Source organism: Penaeus chinensis, chromosome 10 (assembly GCF_019202785.1).
Source record: "Penaeus chinensis breed Huanghai No. 1 chromosome 10, ASM1920278v2, whole genome shotgun sequence".
NCBI lineage: Eukaryota > Metazoa > Arthropoda > Malacostraca > Decapoda > Penaeidae > Penaeus > Penaeus chinensis.
The window spans coordinates 11,401,892-11,419,391 of NC_061828.1; the positions used below are offsets into that span (position 1 = coordinate 11,401,892).

At 41.4% G+C, this 17,500-nt stretch overlaps 2 protein-coding genes across 5 annotated transcripts in view; one reads left to right on the forward strand and one right to left on the reverse strand.

Annotated features, from left to right (window-relative positions):
- Positions 1-4,097, forward strand: part of LOC125029857 — a 5,334-nt gene extending 1,237 nt beyond the window's left edge. The window contains exons 3-4 of the mRNA XM_047620036.1: positions 1-2,984; positions 3,919-4,097. The exon at positions 1-2,984 is cut by the window's left edge and continues 34 nt beyond it. Of these exons, the coding sequence (XP_047475992.1) occupies positions 1-2,984; positions 3,919-4,097 (3,163 nt within the window). The remainder of the gene's footprint in view (positions 2,985-3,918) is intronic.
- A 5,147-nt stretch (positions 4,098-9,244) lies between these two features.
- LOC125029412 (probable chitinase 10) overlaps positions 9,245-17,500 on the reverse strand; it is an 82,621-nt gene continuing 74,365 nt past the window's right edge. For 3 of the 4 annotated variants that reach the window (XM_047619262.1, XM_047619261.1, XM_047619260.1), the window contains 15 exons: positions 17,391-17,500; positions 16,956-17,091; positions 16,499-16,641; positions 16,122-16,307; positions 15,686-15,811; positions 15,054-15,252; positions 14,156-14,379; positions 13,747-13,950; positions 13,415-13,583; positions 12,800-13,011; positions 12,483-12,618; positions 11,881-12,023; positions 11,088-11,273; positions 10,666-10,791; positions 9,245-10,450 (listed from right to left, as the gene is read on the reverse strand). The exon at positions 17,391-17,500 is cut by the window's right edge and continues 102 nt beyond it. In XM_047619262.1, the coding sequence (XP_047475218.1) occupies positions 10,289-10,450; positions 10,666-10,791; positions 11,088-11,273; positions 11,881-12,023; positions 12,483-12,618; positions 12,800-13,011; positions 13,415-13,583; positions 13,747-13,950; positions 14,156-14,379; positions 15,054-15,252; positions 15,686-15,811; positions 16,122-16,307; positions 16,499-16,641; positions 16,956-17,091; positions 17,391-17,500 (2,462 nt within the window). In that variant the 3' untranslated portion in view covers positions 9,245-10,288. The remainder of the gene's footprint in view (positions 10,451-10,665; positions 10,792-11,087; positions 11,274-11,880; positions 12,024-12,482; positions 12,619-12,799; positions 13,012-13,414; positions 13,584-13,746; positions 13,951-14,155; positions 14,380-15,053; positions 15,253-15,685; positions 15,812-16,121; positions 16,308-16,498; positions 16,642-16,955; positions 17,092-17,390) is intronic. The other variant, XM_047619263.1, reaches the window with a different exon arrangement.

Here is a 17,500-nt window from a genome sequence, read left to right on the forward strand (position 1 = left end):
GGGATCGACTGATGGTGGAATGAGTGTGCAGGTGAGTGCGGTGACGACAAGGTTGCAGAAGAAAGAGGAAGAAAAGTGTGTTCGAGGTCAGTCAAAACTTAAAGTAAAAGACGTTTTAAAAAATCTTAAAAACAAACATATAGGTAAGTTGCAAAGGGAAGATAAAACTCTTGATAAAATTCGCGAGTATGCCGAGTCAAAAAGAGTATTCAGTGGTAAGTCCGAGGGTGAGACGCACAGCTTCGTGGTGAAGCGCGGCGCGTTATACCGGCGCGTTCAAAGGACACAGCAGGTGACTGAGCAGTTAGTGGTGCCTGAGTCTTTTCGGGACGCGGTGATCGGGCTGGCCCACGATTCCCTCATGGGAGGGCATCTCGGGATAAAAAAGACCACAGCGCGGATTCAAAGTAACTTTTTCTGGCCGGGGATGGGTGTAGAAATAACACGATATTGCAGGTCCTGTGACGTATGTCAACGCACGGTCGACAAGGGGCGTGTCAGCCGAGTCAAGATGGGAAGAGTGCCGCTTATCCAGGAGCCTTTTCAACGAGTCGCCGTGGATATAGTAGGTCCGATAGAGCCTCGGGCGAATGATGGATCGCGGTATATGCTTACGATTGTTGATTACGCGACGCGTTACCCGGAAGCGATCGCTTTGAAAAATATTGACACGTGCACCGTTGCAGAAGCATTACTCTCGGTTTTCAGTCGCGTTGGGATCCCGAAAGAAGTTATGTCAGACAGGGGTAGCCAGTTTACATCAGAGATGATGAGGGAATTTAATCGTTTGCTGTCTATAAGGAGTTTAACAACCACACCGTACCATGCGATGAGTAATGGTCTGGTTGAAAGGTTCAATGGCGTTTTAAAAAAGATGCTGAAGCGTATGTGTCAAGAGCAACCGAAAATGTGGCCGCGATTTATAGATCCGCTTCTATTTTCGTATCGCGAAGTTCCGCAAACAAGCACGAAGTTTTCACCGTTTGAACTTGTCTACGGTCATTCAGTGCGCGGGCCACTCGCCTTGTTGCGCGAACTGTGGGAGGGCGATCGAGAGGCAATTGAGGACGACACGCGGACCACATACGAGTACGTGGTTAATTTAAGGGAGAGGTTGCAAGAGACGTGTAAATTAGCGCAGGAGGAATTGGAAAAAGCTGGAGACAGTTACCAGTATTATTATGATAAGCGTGCGCGCGAGAGGGAGGTTAATGTCGGAGATAAAGTGATACTCCTACTTCCCACTAGTCATAATAAACTCCTATTGCAGTGGCAAGGACCATTCAAGGTCATTAAGAAGGCCAACAGATATAACTACGTGCTAGATGTAAACGGTACAGAGCGTAAGTACCATATAAATATGATCAAGCGCTATCATGAGCGGTTCGTCAAAGAAGGCGACAGTAAACCTAATAAAGATGTGGAACGCAGTGATGCAACATGCGATGTTAAAGTAATGCGTGACGTGATCAGCGGTAAGAGTAACGTTGATGAGAATAGTGAACAAGAGAATGGAGATGATTCAGTCCTTGCTTGCGTGGCAGTAGTTTGCGAAGACCACGACGAGGGTGGCGAAGTAATTACCGTCCCAAGTTATGTACAGGAGGAAGACGTGAGTAACGTAAGAGTAAATGAGGAATTGAGCGCGGACCAGAAACGCGATGTGGCGAACGTATTGTCGGAGTTTAGCGCGGTATTCACGGATGTCCCGGGAAGAACAGATGTCATTGAGCACACGGTTAATCTAACTAGTGATAGGCCAGTAAATACTAAACCATATCCTATTCCTTATGCGTTGCAACAGAATATCGCAGATGAAGTAGATCGGATGCTCGAGTTAGACGTGATAGAGCCTTCAACCTCGCCCTACTCGAACCCGCTAATCGCTGTGAAGAAAAAGGACGGGAGTGATCGCGTTTGTTTAGACAGTCGCAAGATAAATAAGTTGACGGTATTTGACTCTGAGCCCATGCCAGATCAGGACTTGATGATGACTCGTATTAGCGGCAGTCGGTATTTCACAAAGATTGATCTTTCCCGCGGGTATTGGCAAATCCCCATAGATGAACAAAGTAAGCCAATCACGGCATTCCAAACGAACAAAGGGTTGATGCAATTTAAAGTTGTACCTTTTGGACTAATTAATGCAAGTGCTACGTTCAACCGTATGATGCGGAAATTGTTCAACGATACCGCTAACGTAGAGATGTTCGTCGATGATTTGTTAGTTCACACGAAAGGATGGAAGGAACACATTGAAACGTTGATAAAAGTTCTTAACATTCTGGCAAATGCATCGCTCACCGCTCGCCCGTCGAAAACGGAGATTGGGTATTTTACCATAGAGTACCTGGGAAGCGATGTGGGGGGCGAGATGACGCAAACAACCGCGGATAAGGTAAACAAGATAATGGATATGGCTGTTCCGAAAACTAAGAGGCAAATCAGATCTTTTCTTGGTCTAACAGGGTACTACCGACATTATATACCCGATTATGCCACAATTGCCGCGCCTCTTTATGAACTAATTAAAAAATCTCAGCCTAATAACGTAAGGTGGGAAATTTGTCACGAAGATGCGTTTAATAAGCTAAAAGAAGCATTAAGCACTCGTCCTATTCTTAAACTCCCCGACATGTCTAAAGACTTCGTGTTGCAAGTTGACGCTTCGGAGGTAGGATTAGGTGCGGTGCTTTTGCAGTATCAGGATGGGCAGCGTTGGCCAGTACTCTACGCGAGTAAGAAATTAAAGGGAGCCGAGCGAAATTATTCGGTAATCGAGAAGGAGTGTTTAGCGGTAGTGTGGGCCGTAAGTAAATTTTATCAATATTTGTACGGTAAAGCTTTTGTGATAGAATCGGACCATCAGCCTCTAAAATATCTTAATTCGGCCAATCATTTAAATGGAAGGTTGATGCGATGGTCTATGTATATGCAACAATTCAACTACACCGTAAAGAACATTGCGGGTCGCGAGAACGTAGGTGCAGATTGTTTGAGTAGACTTTAAGGTGGCGGTAAACTTTAAGAAGCGTGAATCTGTGCTTATGTTTAGTAATCTAAAGAAATTGACAATTTCTTAAATTATCAGGGGGGTATTTGTCAGGCACACAACCACAGCTTTAAGCTTGGACGACCTGCCTGTGGTTGTTTGGATGTGTGCGTATGTGTGTAGGTGGTGTGAAAAGCGCGGGTGAAAGGTAACGAGGTGCGTGGAAGGGAATAGCTGTGGATAGCTCAACTGGTGGCGCTTGTGCGAGGTCACAGTAGCAGTAGCAGTAACAGCGCATTTTCCTTCCATCGGTAAACTGACTACCCCTAAAGACCGCATGCAAGGAGACAGACCGAGACGGGGGATATAGACGTGTCGGAATCCTGCAGTTCGTCAGTGACATCGTCGAAAACAAGAAAAAGTGAAAAAGTGAAAGTGAAAGTGGAAGTGAACAGATATGAACTTGACTTGATATGACTTGTAGTGCATGAACGAGAGGAATTTTGGGAAACATTGTTTTTGTTTTTGTAGTGTGTGTTGTTTTTGTAGTGTGTGTATAATTTATATTTAAGTTTGAAAATAAATGGTTAAAGGTTTTTTATCTTTTTAATTGAACTCCAATCTTCCCAATCATACATATATATTCCTGTGTATAAACAGAGAACGTCCAGAACCAAGGATATCTGCTAAAGTAAACCTTCTGGCATAATAATATCCTTACACATATACACAAAAATGTATATATATATATATATATATATATATATATATATATTGTGTTTATGAGAGCACAAGGAGCGTAGAATCATTACTGGCCTGTTTGAGTGGATGTGTTTGAGAGGGGCAGGCGATTCACGGGCGCACGTTACGCGGACGTTGCCCGCAGTGAGCTCTGGCTTTCCCCAAATCAGAACCCTTTTTTCTAGTTCATCATAACAGTCTAACGGCGTGGTTTCGGCAATACCCCAAGAATTTTGTGCCATTCATTGCCATCGAACATGTTTGGGCAGCTACGGACAGGCACATGCCTAGGGAAAATCCTCACCGTCTATTTGGTGTTATCCAAGATGCATTTCATCCATGGAAACAGCTGCACGCCGATTAAAGGCTAAAGCAGGCATCGGAACTAAAGGAATCCATGCTCTTCGCACTCTCGCAGGAGCTTCTTATGAATGCAAATGACAGTCCAAAGAAACTGAGGGAAAGTACGAATGGAAAATGGTATGAATGAGGACATTGTGAATGAGAAGGCTGTGTACGAATAAGATATGGATGAGAAACGAATGAATTAAAAAATATTTAAGACTGAATATTTAAGGCATGAATGAAAAATGTATTATTCCAGACTGTAAGATCTGTCTGATACAACTGTACGAATACATATTCATATATAGATATCGAGGGGGATCAATGATAATGATAACAATGATGATGAGGATGATGATGATTATGATGATGATGACGGTGATGATGATGATGATGATGATGATGATGACAGTGATGATGATGATGGCGGTGATGATGATGATGATGACTGTGATGATGATGATGACGGTGATGATGATGATGATGATGAGGATGACTGTGATGATGATGATGACGGTGATGATGATGATGACGGTGATGATGAAAATGACGGTGATGATGATGTAATGTTAATGATGAAGATGATATGATATGGATAATGATAATAGTAATAATAGTAGTAATGATAATGATAATAACAATAACAATAACAATAACAACAGCAACAACAATAACAATAGCAACAACAATAACAATAACAATAACATTAATTATGATAATGGTAGTGATAATAATAATGATAATAACAACAACAACAACAACAACAACAAAACAATGATAATAATAATAATAATAATGATAATAATAATTGTCGCGGGGCGGAGACCCAGTAGCCTTTAATGCATCTGCTCAAGCGAGAATAAAGATTTTTACTTGGGAAAAGATTCGTCTGCCGCTGCCACCACCCGACTAGTAGGTTCGGGAACCGTGTTTTTTGTGTATATGTGTGTGAATGTTGTATAAAAAAAAGGAGAAAAGGAAAATCCAGAGTGTTTATGCTGAATGCTGGATGCGTGAGTGTGTAGATGTGAAAAAGGGAGATAGCATTTACGTGACTGTGCTTGAAGAGAAATGCAAGATCCTAAAATTGTTATTATTCTTTTCGGTTGAGCATTCGATTGCGAGAAGTGGGATCGCAGGAGTAACGATTTCAGTGGTATTTCTAGTCTGTTCTTCTTACGATAGAGGGTAAGAGATCAGCTTGGATGTTCTCTGAGATACCTAACCTTTTTACAGCCTTTCAGGGGTTACGAGATAGCAAAGTAACCAGAAATATGCTGTTTAGGAGAAGTTGAGTTTAAGCACACTGCTTTAATTTTTTTGGATGGGGATGATATGGTTCGGTGTTTATTGAGGAGAAAGTCACACTCAATAGGGAGTTGTGCAGGTTGGTCAGTCATGGAAAATATTTACAGATGCGTGCATCACTAGGTTATCCCAGCGGAGGTGTGATACACATGGGAAACCAAATCCAGATACACATAAACATAAAAATATAATCATCCCTAAGTTAGCGTCCCAACTCCATAACTGCTTTTACCAAGGTGTCAGCACGAAGACATACAGATCCCTAAATTCATGAAGTTAATCTTCAACCCAAAATGGAGATTAACTTAGGAAAATGAGAAAAAGATAGTGCTGATAAACGCTTAGTAAAAACACTTCTGCAGGTACAATAAACATCAAAATGGAAGAAATAGATTGGAAACAGGGGCCAAGTCAAAAGGCAAAGAACACCAAAGGGGAGCAGACCACGAAGACTGCCTGAGCAGCTTTGGTTTAGAAAAAAGTACGAATCCTCAAGGTGAGAAGAAAGACGACTAAGTGATAACTTAGTCATAGTAATTAGTGGCAACACTGAAGGTACGGAGCTCTCTAGAACTTTCATAGATTCAGAAGAGACCAGTTGTTTCATACACATAACCATAATAGATAACTTAACTATTGCGAGGAGATCCAGACAGCAATCCTGGAGCAAAGCGAAGTAAATCCAATAGAGAGAGAGCACAAATATAATTCACAACCTTCCGGAACGCAGTGAGGACCGAAGATAGAATCGAAGTCAAGACCGAGATGTTTGCCTTTTCTAAAACCATGGGTACTTATACCCCGAAAGAGACACCCAGGCCACGCCCCAGGCATGACGCGCAGAGGAAATATGTAAATAAAAGTATTCGAAGAAAACGCGGTTGCTAAACAATCCAAAGGACCCAAACAACCATAAAAAAACAAAAAACAAAAACAAAAACTTTGACGACCATCACCCTCTTCAGGGGTTATCTTGGTACTTTGGAGACGGCGCCAAAGAGAAAGAATGATAGAGAAAGAGAAATAAGGGAAAAGGTACTAAGAAAAGCTGGTAACACAGTTTTAGAGGAAACTGCATTTCGGATTTAACATATTTACAAAATTTAATTTAGAGAATAAATCTTTATTTTGCTTGATAACTTCAACGTCATTCAAGTAGCGAGTCTTGGCATGTCCATATCCATGTCCATGCCCGAACCCATGTTACTAATAACTAATAATAATCAATACTAGTACTAATAATAGTAGTTATAACAATAATGATGATGATGATGTGCAAGTAATAATAATTGTAAGAATAAGAAAAAGAATAAGAACGATAATCATTATAATATTGATAATATGACAATGATGAAGATGATAATAATAACAACAATAATAACTACAATCCCGATAATGATAATGACAATATAGTGTAATTAGTCGCCACGCGCGACGTTCTCTCTCGCGACGTCGAGCATCCTCCCCCGCGCTCCCTGGTCGGGCCAACTGCGCTTTCCCGTCACGGCATTCCTCCACCTGCGGATTCCATCCTTTTACTCTTATCTTTAGCGGTTTTTCTCCTTGATTTCGTGTTTTTTATTTGTTTTTAGTTTGCCCGTTTTGGTACATTTTCTTTGGTTCTCGTTAAACTTTGGTTAGCATACCATTTTACTTTTTAGATGCAGTTCTTTGTCGGCAGCACTAGTTTTGATTATCCATTAGTTTCCTTGTTACATTCAATTCTAAACAAATCATATAAAAGTTTTGGTGATTAGGGTGAACATTTTTACGAACATTATTTAACTATTATTTTACTCAGGTTCATTATTGTGATTGTTTTATATTTTTCTCATTTTAACTAAATCACCTATTATTTCTCACTTCAGCCAGATTTTTATTTTATTCATTTGTAAATCTGCATATAGTGACGTCACCGTTCCCCCCCAACCCCCAACCCCCCAATGGCCGCAAAAAATAATCAGTTCGGCAGAGCCGCAGCAGAGACATGGTGGTGTTCTTTTTTTTCCCCTATTTATTTCTGAGTGAAACCGGCTCGACGCCCCCGGAAGCTACGAAAGATAAAGATAAGTCTGAGGTATCTTTGACTCGCGTAAAGGAGCTGGTATGTGATCATACTTTTATATAATAATAATCCTTTATAGTTACGAGTGCTTTTCTTTGTTCAGGTTTTATGATTTGGTTTTATTTTAATTTTATACCGCATGGTTTTTCTTGAGTTTAATATTGTTTTATTTATTTAGAGTAAGTTTCCATTTTTATATTACCTCTGCTTATTCTGTTTTTAATTAATTTCTAACGTCATTCTTAGAGACGGTTTTAACTTTAGTTTTTATTACTTCATTATGTTGCGGTTTCATTATGCGACGGAGGGAGGGGGGGGGGGGTAATGCTCCCCTGGCCACCTCACCGCCTCATGGGGCTTATACACGGGTTGAAATAATTTATTTTATTTGCGTAAAGCGGCCTTGGTTATACTGAATATTCTGATACGCCACAACACAAGTAAGAATAACAGTGTAATAATAACAATAATGATAGTATTAATATTATTGATGATGATATTGACTATCGGATTAAGGATAATGACACCAGTTTTATTCGTGTGTTCCTCATGTCTAAGCGTAGAAAAGAATATATGTTTTAATTATCTGTGTTTATCTGCTTATTCACATAATTCATTTAATGGTGTGTTTACATTCATATCCATTTGATATCTTTTGTTTTTCTCTTTCTCTTTCTTTCAGTTTTCCATTTTTATGCTAACGATTTTTTTTTTGTAATTTTTTTCATTTACATATTTTCCATGTTCATTTTATATTCCTTTTTTTTAAATTTTATTTTTGTGTAACTCTATCTCGTCATTCTCTCTCCTTCACTCTCTCTTGCTCGTCTCTCTCTCTCTCTCAATTTTTATTTTTCCTTTACTTCCCTCTCTTGTTGTCTTCACTCTCTCTCTCTCTCTCTCTCTCTCTCTCTCTCTCTCTCTCTCTCTCTCTCTCTCTCTCTCTCTCTCTCTCTCTCTCTCTCCCTACCTCGTCTCTCTCTCTCTCTCTCTCTCTCTCTCTCTCTCTCCCTACCCCGTCTCTCTCTCTCTCTCTCTCTCTCTCTCTCTCTCTCTCTCTCTCTCTCTCTCTCTCTCTCTCTCTCTCTCTCTCTCTCTCTCTCTCTCTCTCTCTCTCTCTCTCTCTCTCTCTCTCTCTCTCTCTCTCTCTCTCTCTCTCTCCCTACCCCGTCTCTCTCTCTCTCTCTCTCTCTCTCTCTCCCTCCTCCCAATCTTTCTTTTCCCTCTCTTTCGCTCACTCTATCTGCCTTCTTTCTCTCTCTTCCAATCTTTCTTTTCCCTCTCTCGCTCCCTCAGTCTTTGTCTTCTCTCTCTCGCCTCTTTCTCTCTCTCCCCCCCAATTTCCCATCTCTTTCCCCACTTCCTCTGCCTTCTGTCACACAATCTTTCCTTTTCCTCTCTTCCTCTCCCTCTCTCTCTTGTCTCTCTCTCTCTCTCTTTCCCTTCTTCCTCAGTAAAATGCATTATACATTTCAATTACACCATCGTTTCTATATTATCATTCATCATGACAGTCCTACTACCATGGTTATTATAAAGCACAGTGGATTTTCGTCAGTATATTTATGTTCTTTAGTCTCCTCACACGCACGCACGCACGCACGCACGCACGCACACACACACACACACACACACACACACACACACACACACACACATATATGTATATATGTAAATACGTATATACTTACATCTATCCCCGTGCATACCCAGTATTTCCATTGTACAGCAGCGTGTACAATATACCATTGCAGTTCACAGTGAAAGCAGAATAGGCGTAATGAAAAAATAAGGGATTTTATTATATTTTACTGATAAATAATAAGAATATATAATGCCACAAGGCCAGACTCGTGGCCTAATAGGAGGACAGTAATAAATCATAGTAATAATAATTAATCATTAAAATGCTAATAATAATAATAATAATAATAATAATAATAATAATAATAATAATAAGAGATAAAAATAATAACATTGCGCGACACAGCATAGATTTGGCACTCTGGCAGCAAAGTGTAGATGTGTAGAAAGTAAATACACAAAGATATCAGTAATGATAACAATAATAACAATAAGGAAGTATAAAATCGTGGCAGAAAACACGATCTCATATTCCAATAAATTATCACTGGGGGGGAGGGGTGGAGGCACCAGACAGTGAGAGCCCGACTTTGAAACATCGCGTAGCATTTTTTTTTTTTTTTTTTTTGCAGAGTGTTGCGCTCATTCTGATTCTCCTTTTATATTGCACTGCCGAGGCTGACAATCATGTCAACAAGGAGGAGAAAGAGAGAAGAGAGGAGCCAAAAGGAAGCGGATGGAGGGAAGAAAAGAGGGCGAGAAGGAGTTATTCCCTCTCGTCGCTCAGGTAGCAGAATCATTAGCCTCTCCTGGATGAGCTAACTACAAACCTCAAGGCATAGCAGAGGTCGTCACGCCGAACTCCCTGTATGCCCCTTAGTGATGCACCGGGGGTTGCGGGGAGGGAGGAGGGGGGGAGGAAGGGGTGGGCCCAAGAAGGAAAGGTGTCGCCGATTAGGGACTTGTGAATGCTTATGTATGGTCATTTTTTAAAAGGTTCTTTATTTACAGACACGTCGATTGCTAATCTCTTTATCTGTGATGTTTTCCTTCTTTTTTTTCCTTTTTTTAATATGATATTATAATCAAGGAAACATTGTATTCGGGGTCATCTTGCTCGACGCCACACTATGACAACCTATAAGGCGACTATTACTCTCAGCATCTCAAAAATCCCTAAGACACAGCAGATTCGTCGAAATCGGATGTCAGCGTCCCTCCTTCGGCACGCCTCCCTCCCTGTTTCCTCCTCCTTACATGTTGCACCTAGGATCTGGGTCGGGATGGCTCCTCAGGACTCTGTTGATGGTGCGGAGGAGAGGGTGTGGTTCGCAGCCGCAGCGGTTGCTGAAGTCGTCGAGGTCGAGGGCCCAGATCATGCCGCCGCCCAGACCCATCTTCTTGACCCATTCAGACTGGAAAAGGGACACGGAATTAGTAGGAGGGACTCGTTCGTATAGGCTAGGAAAAAAAGCTCTATTGATTTTATGATTTCTTTACTGATACCTTTTTTTTATTACTGAATGCTGAGGATTTTTATCGAGTGATGGGATGTAATGTAAGGCAGGAATTAAACGCAAGAGAGAAATTATTTGCAGCACACAGACAAAGAAAAGAAACAACGTGTTACCTTGTATCTGATCATAGCGATGTCATCGTATCCGAACCACTGATTTCCATTGTAGGCATAAGGACCCATTCTGCCTTCGGGATCCTTGACTACGGTGAAGCCACGGTTCAGGACGCGGTCGCAGATCTGTCACGTAGAAAAATATCGGTGTCAAAATATTGATATCAAAGTTTAGGGAAATTCACTAACCCGAACTTCATGATGTCAAAAATTAATAGAATGTGATTATCATGATTTTACTTGCTTCGAAGATACCATCGAATATACTAACACCCTTATTACGACAAAGACATCAACAACAATCCACGACAAACAACAGAACCCCACAAAATCCCCGAAAGATAGATGAACACGAAAGTACACCAGACACATACAGTGCCCAAGCATAAACTGATCCAAACGACCAGACAAATACACTGTACCTCATAGTAAGCCAGGAAGCCGCCAGCCCTCGTGTACTCTCCTGCGGTGCCCCGTCCGTACGCCTTCTGGTTGAGTCCGTTGTCAGAAGCCGAGGCCAGGGAGAAGGACTGGCCGTACAGTGGCATGCCCATGATCAGCTTCTTGCGGTCGGCGCCCTTCTCCATCCAGTAGTGAATGGTGAAGTTCTGTTGCGATGGAGCGGTTGGGGGGGGGTTGTTATCATTGCTGTTGCTATTATTGTCATGCTTTTGTTGCTTATTCCACTTCATCTTCTTATTGTTATTATTATTACTATTACTATTATTGTTATCATCATTATCATTATCATTATCATTATCATTATCATTATCATTATCATTATCATTATTATTACTACTACTACTACTACTACTACTACTACTACTATTATTATTATCATCATCAATATAATTTTCATTAATGATATTGTGTGTGTGTGTGTGTGTGTAATATATATATATATATATATATATATATATATATATATATATATATATATATGTATATATATATATATATCGAGAGAGAGAGAGAGAGAGAGAGAGAGAGAGAGAGAGAGAGAGAGAGAGAGAGAGAGAGAGAGAGAGAGAGAGAGAGAGAGAGAGAGGGGGGGGGGGGGGTTAATAAAAAGGTTTAGTTTGATTCCATTTTTTACAATGGATATTCTTGGTGTGACATAGTGTCTGTTTCATTCTGTTATCCCCTGTGTACAAGGAATGGCCGGGTTTACCATCCACTGTGAAACGAAAGACAAAAAATCAAGCCAGAACTTACAGAGTTGAAGTATATATTCTCGTCTTCAGGGTGAAGATACATGGGGGCGACGTGACCTGTCTTCTTGTCCCAGTGACCGTGATAATCGTAGGTCATGACGGCGATCCAGTCCAGGTACCTGTTCAGAGCGGGGACGTCGTAGCCTAAAGGAGGAATGGGCGTGTGTTATAAAAGTGGTGGTTGAAAAGGTATTGGGATTGGTATCATTACTACTATCATCATTACTATTTTATTATTATTATCATTATCATTTTCATTATCATCATCATTATTATTACTATTATTATCATTATTATCATCGACATCGTCGTTATCATTATCAACGTTTCGTTAGAAATGTCGACGGAATCTTGTAAGACACACGAAGGGTAATATCTGCGATGTATATACTGATGTGTGAATCTCTGTACCCGTGTGTGCGTGTTTTTATATTTATGTTGGTGCGTATCTAGATAAGCGTATGTGTTTGTAGAGGTTCTGGTTTTGTGTGTCTTTTGTGTGTGCATGCTCGATTATGTGTGCGTTTGTTAACTTGGGTCCAGGTATACTGCATGCACATTTTTCTTCATAATGACTTTTCCAATATTTATTAATATTCTTACCAGCGTCGATGACCTTGTTGCTCGGAGAAACGGCGGCGGAGAGGAGCAGACCGTGAGGCTTGAAAGCATAGTGGAGTTCCTTGATCCATTCGGCAAATGCAGCTTTGTCAGAGGCAGGTCCCTTCTTGCAGTTCACCTACGAAGGGAATAATGTGATTAAATGTGATGAAATAAGCATTCAGATTGGAGGTTTGATCAGTGCCACTAGGCATGATTGAAGGAAACAGAACTTTACATTTAATGATGATTATGGTGATGGCAATCCATGAAATATCTTTATGAAAACTCTTTTGTTACTGTTTAAGGCTTCCAATTACCTGCCAGCAGACGGGATATTCCCAATCCAGATCGAGACCGTCGAAGTTGTGTCTCTTGATGAACTCAATAACATGCTCGTTGAACCTCCTACGAGCTTCGGGATTGTTCACTAGGCGACTGTACTTGTCCCCGGCGGAGTCGTTCCAGCCACCGATAGCGATTGTGACCTTGATGCCTCTCGCCCTCAGTGCGGTTACCTTTTCGTAGAACTCTGCGGGGATAAGTGCCACGTTTCAGTATCTATTGGATCAAGTCTCGGATTCCTAACTTATTTCCAATGGACAATAGATAAGTAAGATATATTCTGTGATACAACATGATACTATATGTAATATAACAGACTATTTCAGCATGTGATTCCCCTTTCTATTCGGGTACATTATATGAAATACTTGTATAACATTCTAAGTTTGTTGAATACCAACATCAAGGCTGGAACAGAGCCAAATTATAACCAATCATCCAGAAACTATATTACATAATAACCGAAAGTAACAGATAAACTTCAAGCATGAATAAACTTTCTACATTTATAATGACCTTTTTGTAACCAAAAAAATACACCTGTAGGAACGTGCTAACGTGCTTATTCCATGAAATCATTTAGTACTTACTGTTATCATAATCAGCCCAAGTGTCGTGGGGTTTGATAAGGAGCCGAGTGCCGTCCAGAACAGCAAAACCGTACACAATATGTGTGCAGAGGTTGGGATCAATGTCTTCGGGTCTGTACTTGCCGGCGGTTTGACGATACCAGGCCCAGTTGGTAAAGTAACATACCACCTGCGTTGATAATACGCATTTTAGTGTCTTCATTCATTAGTTATATATTTCTTCTCTATTCCTTCTATTTATTCACAGCATCTATAAGATACTTTCTCCTTTCTACGGCATCATAAATCTCACACATCTTGGCGTTTACACAAAATGCTTTTTTTTCTCTCACCTTGTATCCTGTGTCTGGGATGATCGTCTCAATGTGGGTGCTGATGGTGGTGGGGGTCGGCTTGGGGGAAGAGGTCGGTCTCGGCCACCAGGGGTTGGCCGTGGTGGAGGGGGCGACGGAGGGGACGGAGGGGACGGAGGGTTCAGTGATGGTCGGTGAAGAGCCACTGGTACATCCTGCATTATCCGGCCAGTCGCAGCGGTCCTGTGCAAATGAGTAGGTTTATCATTAATATCTTGTTGTTAATGTGATATAATTGTTTTTGTTGTTGTTGCTATTGCCACTACTACTACTACTATTACAATCACTTCTACACTTATCTTAAACTTCAACTTGTGCAAGCGACTTTATTTTTTGATTGTGCCTGCGAGCGACCCTATGGAAAAGCCGAAACGCCCTCGAGCCCTACCTTGCCGTTCCAGTGCAGTCCGGCGAAGCACCTCCTCTCCTCCAGCTTGCCGAAGACACACTCGTAGTACATGTTGCAGTTGGTCGGATGGGCGCGGCGTTCTCCGGTCTGGCACTCGCCCCCGCTAGGCGCACTGGGGGCGACCGTGTTGGGCGTCGGGATGCGGGGCGTCACCAAGGGCTCGACGCTCGTGACGGTCTGATCGCGCACGACAGTGGTGGTGCCTGGAGGAGGGGGGAGAGGGGACTTAGAGAGGAGCTTGACTGGATGGAACTATCTCTCTGTCTGTCGAATTAATTATCTATCTAGCTGCCTGTCTGTCTGTCTGTTCCTCTGTGTATATAAGGGTTTATCTATCTATTCATATCTATATATCCATTTTCTATATATATATATATATATATACAAATTTCTCTATGTATCTGTTTATCTATATAAAAACACACATTACATCTGCAATGATCAATCAGCCCAATAAATTTATGCAAAAGGCAATGAACAAATGCATGGAGAAAAGATAAATAAGTAATTGCATTAATAGATACCCAGAAATAAAGAAAAATAAGAAAACGGTGATATGAAAATAAAGTAAAAGAAAAAAATCATATGAAAATAAGAAAAGTTGTATGGAGATAAATAAAAAGAAGAGAAAAAAAGCCCTCCTCAACAAAAAAGAAGAAGAAAGAGAAGAAGAAGAAAGAGAAGAAGGAGGAGGAGGAGGAGGAGGAGGAGGAGGGGGGGATAGGAAGAAAAAAAAAGTAGAAGAAGAAGAAGAAAATACTAATACTAATACTAATACTAATACTAATACTAATAATGATAATAAAAGAAGACGATGAAGAAGAAGAAAAGGAAGAAACAAGAAGAAGAACCGAAAAAAGAGACTTTCGCAGCGCACCTGGAGCGACAACGCCCATGGTGGGCTGGGCGCTTCCGAGCAGAGGGCATCCCGGGTCCGGCACTGGGATGTTCCTCAGTACGCGGTTGATTGTCCTGAGGAGAGGGTGCGTCTCACAGTCGCAGCGGTTCCTGAAGTCGTCGAGGTCGAGGGCCCAGATCATGCCGCCGCCCAGACCCATTTTCTTAATGTATTCGGACTGTTTGAAGGCGGAGAGACGAGTTAGGGTTTCGTGGTCTTTGTATGGAAAAGGTGATATCGCTGAGACCGATTGTCTGTTTTCTTTTTTTTTCCATTTTGAACAATAAAAAGGAAAGGAAAATATTCATTAAATCATCGTACATATAACTGAAAATTTTACAAATGTGTTGGCCTATTCATGTACTCATACATACTACATACACAGACAAACACACACACACACACACACACGCACACACACACACACACAGACTCACACACACACACACACACACACACACACACACACACACACACACACACACACACACACACACACACACACACTCACTCACTCACTCACTCACTCACTCACTCACTCACTCACTCACTCACTCACTCACTCACACATACACGCATAAAGATAAACAGACAAATCTTGTAACACGCACCTTGTATCTGATGGTGTGAACGTCATCGAATCCAACCCACTGGTTGCCCTTGTAAGCGTACGGTCCCATGGTGCCCTCGCTGTCTCGCACGACCGTCCAGCCTCCGCCTCTGATCTTGTAGCAAATCTGGCAACGGGAGGATGGGTAGGGTTAGTTCTCGTTGGATTGTTCTCCGGGTTAGGGTGGGTGTGTGTGTGTGTGTGTGTGTGTGTGTGTGTGTGTGTGTGTGTGTGTGTGTGTGTGTGTGTGTGTGTGTGTATGTGTTTGATTGGGTGTGGGTGTGATATGCACGAGTCTGTAAGCATATTTTTCAATGCGTTGACGGCGAAATATAAACAGGGTTCTGCCTCCTAGCATTACCATCCTTATGGCCATCTAACCTCATGGATTAATTTACGTCTACCATTAGGGAACCATTAGGGCGTATGTCGCTTACCTCATAATAGGCCAAGAAGCCGCGGGCTCGAGTATATTGTCCTGCATCGCCGCCTCCGTAGGACTTCTGAAGGAGGCCGTTGTCCTGGCTGCTGGCGAGGGTGAAGGACTGACCGTACATGGGCATTCCCAGGACCAGCTTCTTGCGGTCGGCGCCCTTCTCGATCCAGTAGTGAATGGTGAAGTTCTGCAAGAGATTGGGAGTTTAAATGTTTGGGGACAGCGAGTGATTCGGTATCTTCTCGAGAGATTTGTTGTCATCGTTAAAAATAAAATACTTATTCAGCGACGTCATCTCATGTCGCATGTGTAATATTAATTGTTCAACTAGCATGTATGATTTATCTCGTAGAATAATTAAATCATAAAAAAACTCACTGTGTTAAATGCAAGATTCTCGTCTGTGGAGTGAGCATACATGGGGGCGACGTGACCTGTCTTCTTGTCCCACTGACCGTGGTAATCGTAGGTCATGACGGCGATCCAGTCGAGGTATTGGCTCAGAACCGGAACGTCGTAACCTGCAGGTGAAATAAGAATGTGTTAACAAAATGAAGATCAGAGGTTACTATCACTGTTATCATCAACTGTATTATCAAAGTTATTGTTATCATCATTATTAATTATGTTAGCATTATCATTGTTATTATCATAATAATAAACTATTGTCATTAGTATTATTATAATGACAATAATAATGATAATAACAATCATTATCATTATCTTTATTACTAGTATTAGTGTTACCATCATCATAATTCCCTAAACACAAGGTGTATATACGCCATTCAAAAATGTTTGCAAATATACTTCAATATCGAAAAGAGATCCTTACCGGCGTCGATGACCTTGTTGCTCGGAGACACGGCAGCAGAGAGCAGGAGCCCGAGAGGTTCGAAGGCCATCTTGAGCTCCCTCACCCAGGCGGAGAAGGCGTCCTTGTCGGAAGCGGGGCCTTTGTTGCAGTTCACCTAGGAGACGTCAACGAATGCCATCAGTGTCGGTTTATATTGTAGGGAGACATAGGTAACTTTTTTTTGTTCTTTCTTCTATTTGTGTAAACTTTTTTTTTTTTTTTTTTTTTGGAAAATATTAGAGAGAGCGTTGTTTCGTATTTTCTTCTTACGTAATCGCTGATGCCGATTAATTATCATATTATAAAACTGCAAAACAGACTAACACAAAACCAATATTTCACCTAAGAGCAAAACTGAGAACGCCATTTATTCATGCGCAAGCATAACTAACTGAACACCCTTTTTTCCTTTACCTGCCAGCAGACGGGGTACTCCCAGTCGAGATCCAGACCATCGAAGTTATTCTGCTGAATGAACGTAATAACGTGTTCAGTGAACTTAGCCCGAGCAGCTGGGTTGTTCA